This window comes from Apostichopus japonicus, chromosome 8, assembly GCF_037975245.1.
Source record: "Apostichopus japonicus isolate 1M-3 chromosome 8, ASM3797524v1, whole genome shotgun sequence".
Lineage (NCBI taxonomy): Eukaryota > Metazoa > Echinodermata > Holothuroidea > Aspidochirotida > Stichopodidae > Apostichopus > Apostichopus japonicus.
The window spans coordinates 6,013,318-6,023,649 of NC_092568.1; the positions used below are offsets into that span (position 1 = coordinate 6,013,318).

Consider the following 10,332-nt stretch of genomic DNA (forward strand, 5'->3'; position numbering starts at 1 on the left):
CAAATCGGCTGTATTGTTGTCTACATTACATGTGAGTTGTGGAAAGGATAATCTGTGGCTAGACTAGATAGTCCAGCCGTTTGATTAATAATAATAATATATATATAGTGCTTTACATAAAAGAATATCTCAATGCACTTTAAATGGGACTGGATTAAAATAAAATAAAAATATAAGACACTTAAGATTAGTAAAAGGAATGAATTAGTAAAAAGAAAAAAAATTACTGTCTTGTGTCCATGAAATTAAATTGGTGATTTGTGAAAAATTTAAGAAGTGATATTTAATGTTTTCTTCACTGACATCTATTTGCTATTAATATTCTGGCAGATGGGCCCGGTATCATTATATTTTAAATATCCACAAATAAAAAATCCTTTTGTTGATGCAGAGATATGCACATAAGGACAAGCAAAACTGTAAAAATAATGTCAAAACTGACGAAAATTTTATTGATATTATTTATGTTTTACACATCTGTTCAATATCTTTCTAACATATTACATGAATGGGTCATAATTCATTTACAATCGTTGAAAGGAATGTGTTTTTACATCTCCCTAGAGAAATTTACTTCCCCGAGTCCAAATTACGGTATTCTTCTTGTCTGTATCCGATGAACGTTATCTCCACTGTAAACCGTAAAATACACACTAGGAAGTTGACAGCTGTAATAGGAAATACGAAGAAAAGAAACTTAGAAATGAAATAATAGTTCAAAAACTCGTAGTGGTAAAATCTTATAATGAACTTCACTGTTTGAAAAGTGAAAATTGAGAAGCTTACAAGTTGGGGGATTCGAATCCTTTTCTAATTGAGCCATAGATTTCAAACCAAATTCAATATATCGACACAGAATTTGAGGGTCATGACGTCACTGTTTTGTATGCAGTGGTTTCGATGTGGAGGAAATGGCAACTGTTAGTTCTTGTGGAAAGATTTCAACAGCCAAACAAGTGTGCGGTAAGGTGTAGACCATCAAATCTCTCTTCAGATTTTTATTTGGGTGTGTTGAGTAATTGAAATCATTTCTACCCTCCATTTCTAGAGGGCGGGGGGAGGGGGGCGGGTCTAATTTCCGTACATGTTATACCACAAGAAAGTATTTCCTTTTCAAGTAATTGCAGCAACTTACGGGGTAGCAGCGCAATCCTCCCGCATCACACATACTTTGATGTAACATTAGGTATCATGAATACAGTTCTGCATCATAATCAAACTATTGAGGGAGATGTGGGGGGGGGGGGGATGTACCTAAGAGCAGCTGCTTTACACACCACTGACCGTGGGATCATATTCACATCTGAATTCTTTGAATACTTAAATTTAATCCTTTCATACCTCAATCATTATCCATCTAACGAAAAATGAACTTACCAATGGCGTATAACATACCAATGACGTATAACATACCAATGGCGTATAACTTACCAATGGCGTATAACTTACCACCAATGGCGTATAACTTACCAATGGCTTTTAACTTACCAATGGCGTATAACTTACCAATGGCGTATAATTCAACTTTGGCTCTCTGAAGTGATTTCCCTGCCTGTGTTGTGTATACAAATCCAAGAATTCCAAGGAAGAACGCCAATAAGTGAACGACCTATTGAGAATGACACAAGCATATGTTACCTCTTTGGAAGATTACTGTACTCCTGAATTACCAATCAATCCACTCAGTAGAACATTTATGCACATAGGAACATAAAATTGCTCTAAACGAACATAAATAATTTCATTTGCGATATATCTTGGGTTTGATTTCGTTTGCTTATCATTCCAAGGCAGAATGTCGTAGAATGATCTTATTAAGAGGTGATTATTTAGCCTATAGATATGGCTGTCAGGGGCGTGTTGGGTGGGAGGGGGGTTGGGGGATGGATTCCTTCAATTTTTTGACGGTGATTGAGAATTTCTCTTGCCCTCTCCATGTACCTGGACTTCTAATTCAGCAACCACTTGCCGGTTCGCATATACATGGTAGGCCTACAACCATATCATGACCAGTGGGATTCTTGCCTAATCCCTACCCAAATCAATGTGTAGGCTACTTGGTATTTCCCTTTAATTACCCACACAAAAAAAAACTCAAATTATTTAGTCTTTTGTCTTGTTATAGATACAGCCTATATATCTTCATAAAAATGCCTTTGCGTGTCATTTTCAGTTACTAGGAATCCAATCATAGCCCTTCGTCACTTTACCGGTATACCCTTACACGCACTTTCCGACACATATTCATGCTTGATTTGTAAACTTACCAGCACTCCGTCTGTGAATGTCTGTGTTGATAAGTCTGATCTTTCCGAAAATGCATATGCCGAGAGATCCCATAGTACCCCGATTAATAACCCAAAGCCGAGAACCATAGACACGTAGACGTAGAGTTCCTTCTTGCTGGTTTTAGCAACCCAAGCCAACAGCCTACAGTCCCGCTCCACGGTGGAATCATGGTCTCCGTGAACTCTTGCTACCCCCGACGGGATCTCGAGTTCACGATGTCGATCGTTTTCAGCCACAACGTTGCCAAATGCTGCATCCAAATGCACCTACACATAGGAAGTAATCTGTCCGCTGATAACCAACAACTTAAGCAACAAATTAAGCAATTAAACTGCTTTTAAAGCATTGTTGAATGTTATATGTCATCTACTCCGTGTTGTGGTATCTATGTGACGTGTAAGTATTCATAAAGAAAACAGTTACGCAAATTTTACTTGAGCGCGCATTGTGTTCACTATGACATCATTGAAAGCTGTCGTGCGTTCCTTTATAAAGTTGTTAAAAGCTTTATGATCCGTGAGCTGTGCTGGACGCGCGCTACGCTCACCCCTTTGGGCATGTGTGATTGCGTATGCACTATCTGCAGTTGTGGTCAGAGCACAGTAATCTTCGGTTGTAGGTTGCGCACAAAAGGTTGATACATAAAGGTTTGATACGCACAGTTGTCACTGTCAGAGATAGCGCTATATACGAAATCTTTGGTTACCTTATAATGCCTTGGGCGCCTACATGGAGCGTCTGTTAATGCATTCGGTACACTTAAATGCGGTGTCGAATGGAGCGCGAAAACTTAGCATAAGTGCAGTCAGGATTTTGACTGTCAAAGCTACAATGTGAGATTCATTCCATTCTATGGACGTAATATCGGATAAGATTAAATTTTAAGCAATAAAACTAATGTTGTGATTCGTTATATCATCATTTTTCGTTTACGATTCCATCTCGAAGTTGGCGGAGATATGTGTGCATATATGGTACACTAGCGGGCAATAATAATAGACAGATACAAGAGATTTTTTAACCTAGAACAACATAGAGTTAAATATGCGTGGACTGAACTTAAAGATGCGCTTTCGTGCTAGTAAAATTTACCTCAATAAATAATGTTACCGTCTGTTACAATGTTGACCAAGTAACCCAGTTCTAAGGGTGCGCAAACGGCAAGTGGCACACCGGGGACACGTGACTTTGATTTGGGGTTAAATCACAAAACTACTCCTCAAAACGTCTACACAAAATTTTCCGCTCTGTACTTCTGTAGAGCAAAGCTCTATAACTTTCTAATTTGAATGTTTCTTAACAAAAAATTGGCACTTTTTAATAACAATATTTTGTTTAATTAATTTACAAGGGGTTCTTTGTGATTAATTTCTCTGAGCATCTATAAAAAGGTCACTTTTTAGAAACGAGTAGGGCACATTTTAATACAGATATGGAAATGGGCACTTTCCATTATCGAAAAAGAGCCCCCTTGTTATTAATAAAAAGGTGACTTTTGATGTCTTTCACAAAACTGGGTTGAGGTGTGTGTGTGGGGGGGGGTGGTGTGGCACATGACTTTGTCCCCTGTTCCCTCCGAATCCGCCACCACTGTTCTCAGTCATCATTTTCTTTCATCAAGATCTTGGTTTTGCGTTGAGAAAACGACGTTGTACGTGTTGGTACAACAATTCCCGGCATGGCGAGCACAGATACAACGATGACGCGTGCGTATAGCCAGGAGGACGAGGTTATGATTCACGATGAAAGCGTGTATATTCCAACAAAAAAACACTAATTTAGTTAACCCTTTTAAATTTTACCATAAGCTAAAACACAAGAAAAAAAAACAAACACACACAATATTAAGCCATGAGTTTATTTCCATTTATACAAAAACAAATTATTTTGCACTTTCCCGAATAATTCAATTGTTACCATGATCATACTTAACTTAAAATATAAAAAAAATAAGATGAAAATACTACATGTTTGTCATGTGGAATGTGACGTCACATGACGTCAGTATTTGACAATATCGTATAAATTGACATAAAACATATCACTCACCTAATGGATATACGTACATTTGTTAGGACAATGCAGAAGGAAGGAGGGATTGTTCAAGTTTATACTATTCTGCACGTCGTAACCCTGTCTACTTGAGTGGAATAAAAGACATACAAAGTGAACGAATGACAATTAGTTGGTCTCATGTTATGACGTAGGACCTAATACTACAAAATCTTCATATTTGAATTTCAAAATGCATCCTCTCATAAAACCACTATTACAGTTACGTTATCAATTGAAGAAATAGATGAACGAAGACACATAATAAATGCAGTGACTTTTATTTATTTTTAAATATGTTGATGTGTTTCTTTCGGCTGAGTTGTAACGACTTGACTCGAGCCATTATATTATATCTATGAAGTAAAGATTCACAAACCTCTTCGAAAGTTAGTGACTATTGAGTTATGCCTTGTTGCAAAGCTCCATATAAATGCCCATCTTTCACGTAACCGTATAACCGCTTACCTCATCCCTAACCCTAACCCATCCCTCATGCACATTCCTTTCTAGTCAGCAGTATAAACCAGCATATTCCACGAAATGATCAATTACCTTTTCGTAATCAATATAGCTCTTTGGCTTAATCACGTAGCATTAAAACAAAGAGCTTTAAAACTGAAGTAGGGCCTACAGAGTAACCTTTGCTATAGCACCATATGTAATTTTGAACGGTTAATACTGTGAGGCTTCGCCATGCATTACCCCACCATCCCATCCCGCCCATACCCCACTCTCATCCGGCATCCACCCCATCAAAAATCGTTAAAATTCAATGTACATTTTCACCAATTGGCCGCCCAGTTGGGACACTTTTACTGTAATACCATGTCACGCTTTAGATAACTCGTACTGTCAGTACGAGCAGTGTGAATATCAAGTTTGTACCAGATAAAGGTTAGGAACTGTTTGTACTGTCAATATGAGTGCTCTGAAGCATAATATGGGATGACAGTGCAGAGTGGATTAGCACTAAGAAATTGTCTCAACTGGCTGAATCGGAGTATTGGTATATAACTATGTATGATGTGTAAGAAGATACACAGATAATACGATGTTAGATCAGCAGTCCTGGACAATAACAGGTCTTTATCATCAAAGAAATATGTACTGTGACTGACGGTAAGCTTCACGAGAAGACCTTTCTTCCCACCTTTTCCAATTTCTCTCTGTTGGTAGGCTGGCAACGGGAGCTATATATTGAAACGCTGAGCTCGTATACAGTGCGCCTCGTCCAATGAATTTTCCAGTTCGTTTTGTTGCCTGTGAGCGGAAAGTGAAAATAGAATATCTTCAATTCAATCACACATCTGAATATAAATAGCCACAAATCAAAGAGCCAATAGTGCCCATAATGACGTCTCAGCCTCACCGTCGAACGTGCTAAACAAATTAGTTTTTGTCCATTCTATCTGTAAACAAGACATTACTTTGTAATGTAAAGATATTTATCAATAATCCACTATTCTCGTTGTCATGGTGCTAGAGCCATAGCTACAGAGAATGGAATTAGGGAGAAGTGATTTTGACTAGAAACATCAACTCTGCGCTTAGGAATAGATTGGTTCACAATTGAGTTACTCTTCCTGCTTGTACTAAGACAGACATTGGTTGACAATTTTTGTGTATGTATATGGTGATGTACGGTATAACTTCTCGTCTTCCCTAAATTCGCGTACAATGTTATACATAGTTGCACTGATAAACACTGTACTTTGCTGTGTTTGTAAATCAAATTGTAACCATTTTTTGAAATCGCAATTTTAATAAACAAAGCCTGAACCGAAACGGCCAAAGTTGCCATAGTGACACAAGGAAACATTGGTTTTGTATTTTTTACTTTCGTGGATTGTTCCACCAATTTAACGGAATTATACGGTAGTCTTCAACGCATGCGCGATGTAAGGGAAACTTTCCCTTGCTTCAAGCAGTTTGATTCCGGACCTTTACATGCTTAACATCCTTTCTATTTCTGGCAGAATCTGGTCAACAGATCGATGCAATAATATAGCTGAATTGATAGAAATAAACCATTCACTGAACAAAATCAGCGAGATCGTCATCACCGTTATCTTTTAAAATAAAATGAATGTCCCATACTATCTCGAATTTACACGTGCGCACTGCAGGGAAAATAATACAGCTTAAGATATGTAAGTAGAATGTTTGGCACAACGCAAGATTGTTGGTCACCATGGAACTAAACAATTCTTTGGTAAAGTAATGCAGCGTATAATGACAAAGAACTCAAGAAAATTAAATAATCTAAGTTTGAATTTAATGTTCATTGCTAAATACAGTTGAACACAAGAAGACAGGTCAAACATGTCCTGATAAAACTTTGAAAACATTTAGTATACCATGACACCTCAAATACATCTGATTTAAACAAACGGGTATACAAACTTCAAAGGGCTTTATTTGACCTTGCTTTCATTTTATAAATGCTATTAAATCCTAACTTACATTGGAAGTGGTGCTCGGTGCTATACTGTTAGTGTAGGGTCGAGAGCCGTTTCTTTCGTGACCCAGTGCCCCTACCTGCTCACTGAGCCGGTAAAAGTTTATCCCCCAGTCGGCCTCTGAACAATATATACGTATTTTTGACCAAATAATCAGTGATTTCAATTTGTCCCCTACATGTTATACGATCGTAAAAGAGTTGTTTAGTGTCGGTTGTGGTAATTATCCATTATTCATTGCAATGTATATACACACAGTGCTATATATATGAAAAACATGCTGGTATGAATAGCAACCCCCTCCCCCACCCTCATTTACAAGTAGATCAATATTTACTATTGCATGTTTGGACACGGGTAAGGTCGTCAGCAAAAAAAGAGTATAAATTAGCTTCAAAACAACTCATGCAAATGTTGTTATCTCGCCTATATACTGAACTAACCTTGATAGCCTTCTTCTTTGCAGTTTTTCTCTTCTTAAATTGAGTTGCTTTCGGGTCTATTCTGACACCCTGTTTCCGTTTCTTCTGTTGTTTGTTTGCCTCTCTCTTCATCTTTATTCTGTCCTTGCTTGACTTATCAACTTTCAACTTCTTTCCATTGCACATGACGTCTTCTAAATTCTCCATCTTTTCTTCTTTCTTGTCGTTTGGCGAAATAATTTCAAACTTTGCGTCGTCAATTTCGCCGAAATCTTCTCGAAGTTTTTCATAAACGTCTTCGTCTTTCTGTTTTTTGTCTTTCGAAGATCTAAACTTTTTCAAAAATATTATGTTTTTTACCGATCTCAAGAAACTTTTGTTTTTCTTTCTTTTTTGACCTTCACTCGGTCTTTCTGAGCAAAATTCTTTGGTTTCTTCCTCCATTTCAGAGCCATCTTTAATATTTCTTTGCACATCGATGTCTGAATGCGCTAAAGATTCTTCCGACAACCATTTATATTTCTTCTTCCGCTTAAAAATATTTTTGAGAGTCATTTTCAAGAATTTCTGTCGGGATTCTACTCGGACGTCTGTGCAAAGTATTCAAGCTATAGTGTGGAAAGCTTATAGCACGGTATACTTGACATATAGGACTATGTAGGTACCTCGATGAAGATGGGCACAGTCAGAAATATCCACTAAAACCTGGAAAAAAAATGTACCATAAAATATACTGTTCCCATTAGAGTAGATGCGATCCTTAAACGAAGTTGAAGCTAGCTTCGGACCAACTTAGGGTGTTCACATCTACTCAATTATGAGAGGTTCTCAATTGTTCTTCTGACGGTGTCTTTACAACAAGAAGTAGAAACATTCGTTGCACCGGGTTTATAATCTATCGTAGCTAGTCCATCCAACATTCTCTTTCAAACGGAGCCTTCTAAGGGTTGACTGATCGGACTTGCTGATGGTCTTGTTTTTACTGAACAAGGAATGCCTGCCGCCTACATTGAGACGGAATGAAGACGAGAAGTTTTGGCGGCCATTAAAAGATCTGAATTTCAAATTAAATATGTCTACAGTAAAGACTGTATTATAGTTAATACTGACTCTGTGCTGTGTGCTTCTTTGTGGTTTTCAGACATAGACTAAAGTACACATTGAACTACCTGCTGAATCTTATCATCAAATCAAATAAGTTATTATGGCACAACAATTAAAGTAACCTGTAATCTTGGGTGACACACAGAACTTTGGACCTATGGGTCTCTGCTACCGATACCACAGTAACACAGTTATACATGACAGGAGCGGGGTATGTGGCCTTAACTATTTAGGTTAAGGGGTTTAGGTAAGTAACTGTTAAGAGATTAAAGGTGCAGACTACATGTACTGACCAAAGTTTAATATCATGTGTACCATACACCACACAATTGTCAATAAAAACAAAGCTAACATTTGTCATAGTGACCCCAAAGGAGGACAGCACGTGTGGGTTAAAGGCGATACGGTACCTGTCCTTTGGGGGATACTAGAGGACAGAAAATAGCCATTTTGTCCTGTGGGTGCTCAAATGTGACAGATTGAAGCTCATGAGTTCAAAGCAGGGACATATGTTGATTTACTTGAAATACTAAAAGGTATATTCAAGCGTGCATGCGTGTTGTCTATCCAACATCGAAGGAGTATCTATATTGATACCGTTTACTTCGAATTGGGAAGAATTAAGACTAAGTAAATGTCTAGCTAGATTATGAGAGTGGCTAGCTATATATGATTTACTTTGTCCAGCAAGATTGTAATTAGCCTATGTCTATACCTATATTGTAAGTTTTTAATTATACTGTATGTAACCATATATTGTGAGTATATCTAGCTACATTGTGATGATGTATTACTCTTGGCGAATACCAGTGACTATACCTATGCCAAACTCGGTAGTTAGTTTCACTAAAGATGATTTATGAAGTCTGAAGTGAATTTTCCATTATGCTCGAGTATGCTAAGTTACTATTTAGTTCGCGAGTGCCTAGTTAGGTTGTGAATGTTTATGTAGTTTGGTTGTGAGTATGTCTAGCTAGATTACAGGACTTAGTCCTAGCTAAATTTAGGTATGTCTACCTAGCCGTGTGAGTATGCCTATGATGTCTAGCTACATTAATTCGGTATGTGTTTATCTATATAGCAGGGTTTCCCTAACTTTATCCCCCCACGAGCCCCTTGTGAATGTCAGAGTTGTCCACGAACTCCCAACTTTTCGAGACTCGATCTGAGTCATTATTATACTATAATACACATAACAGTGCTTCGTAAAAGATCAAGTTCATAGTGTAATATTGTAATGGAAAAAAAAAACACAAGACATGAACAAATATTATTTTGGAAACTTCAAGATCAGATCACGAATTGTATCACGCATCGATCACTCATCACACACCATGAGACGGATGCTCCTGTTTTTATCACATGCAGGGTGTGGTTCTAATATGGCAACATATGCGTATGGAATGCGAAAAAAGTTTGTCGATATAGGTACGACTTTTATACATTACTAAATTATATGATATATCAGATTTTAGTTCAACAAGAGGTACTCTAGTTTTGACTTTCAGAAACGTTTCACGAACCCCCTGGGGATGGACTCACGCACCCCTGGGGGTTCATGCACCCCAGTTAGGGAACCCTGGTATATAGTATTCCTTGTTAGATTGTAAGTATGGGCGGCTATGTTCACCTGAGTATACAGTCTACCTAGTAGGCCTGTGTCGAGGCCACATTGATAGTGTGTCTATATCTGGATTATGAGCATGTCTATCTAAATTTGAAACAGAGTGGTACCGTATCTAAACTTTAAGTATAAGTTTAAATTGAAGAGAAATATGTACTCTGTGTGTGATATCTATATATACTAGCAGAGACTTACCCTAATGAGGAAAGAATACGATACCTTTAAAAACGATACGTGGGTTGTCCAACGACTTGCATTCGTATTTCTCGTTCCAACTGCTTGCTGCTGATTCTCTATAGAGAGCAGAATAACACAAAACAGGTGCAGTGGTATAAGACTAATAGAGGCTGCCAAGGAGGTCAAGATTAGTTCAACTACA

General features: G+C 37.7%; 2 protein-coding genes across 3 annotated transcripts; both read right to left on the reverse strand.

Moving 5' to 3' along the window:
• Positions 1 to 426: 426 nt before the first annotated feature.
• Positions 427 to 2,688, reverse strand: LOC139970513 (uncharacterized). The gene is made up of 3 exons (XM_071976281.1): positions 2,268 to 2,688; positions 1,507 to 1,609; positions 427 to 668 (listed from the first exon to the last, which is right to left on the reverse strand). The coding sequence occupies exons 1-3, from the start codon at positions 2,373 to 2,375 to the stop codon at positions 571 to 573; spliced, it is 309 nt and encodes a 102-aa protein (XP_071832382.1). The 5' UTR covers positions 2,376 to 2,688; the 3' UTR covers positions 427 to 570.
• A 1,445-nt stretch (positions 2,689 to 4,133) lies between these two features.
• LOC139970521 (uncharacterized) lies at positions 4,134 to 10,294 on the reverse strand. Of its 2 annotated transcripts, none has more exons than XM_071976293.1 (3): positions 10,173 to 10,294; positions 7,247 to 8,229; positions 4,134 to 5,604 (listed from the first exon to the last, which is right to left on the reverse strand). In XM_071976293.1, exons 2-3 carry the CDS (start codon positions 7,778 to 7,780, stop codon positions 5,437 to 5,439), a joined length of 702 nt encoding a protein of 233 aa, XP_071832394.1. In that variant the 5' UTR covers positions 7,781 to 8,229; positions 10,173 to 10,294; the 3' UTR covers positions 4,134 to 5,436. The 2 variants fall into 2 exon arrangements, with proteins under 2 accessions (XP_071832394.1, XP_071832395.1); XM_071976294.1 differs by having other exon boundaries at positions 10,149 to 10,274.
• Positions 10,295 to 10,332: the final 38 nt, after the last annotated feature.

Excerpts from the sequence above, each read along its gene's own strand:
- LOC139970513 (XM_071976281.1), bottom strand. The coding sequence starts at position 2,375 with ATGGTTCTCGGCTTTGGGTTATTAATCGGGGTACTATGGGATCTCTCG. Across the intron at positions 1,610-2,267 it reads CATTCACAGACGGAGTGCTG|GTCGTTCACTTATTGGCGTT; the intron begins GTAAGTTTACAA and ends CATTCTCAATAG. Across the intron at positions 669-1,506 it reads AGTTGAATTATACGCCATTG|CTGTCAACTTCCTAGTGTGT; the intron begins GTAAGTTATACG and ends TTCCTATTACAG.
- LOC139970521 (XM_071976293.1), bottom strand. The coding sequence starts at position 7,780 with ATGACTCTCAAAAATATTTTTAAGCGGAAGAAGAAATATAAATGGTTG. Across the intron at positions 5,605-7,246 it reads CAAAGAAGAAGGCTATCAAG|GCAACAAAACGAACTGGAAA; the intron begins GTTAGTTCAGTA and ends TTCCGCTCACAG.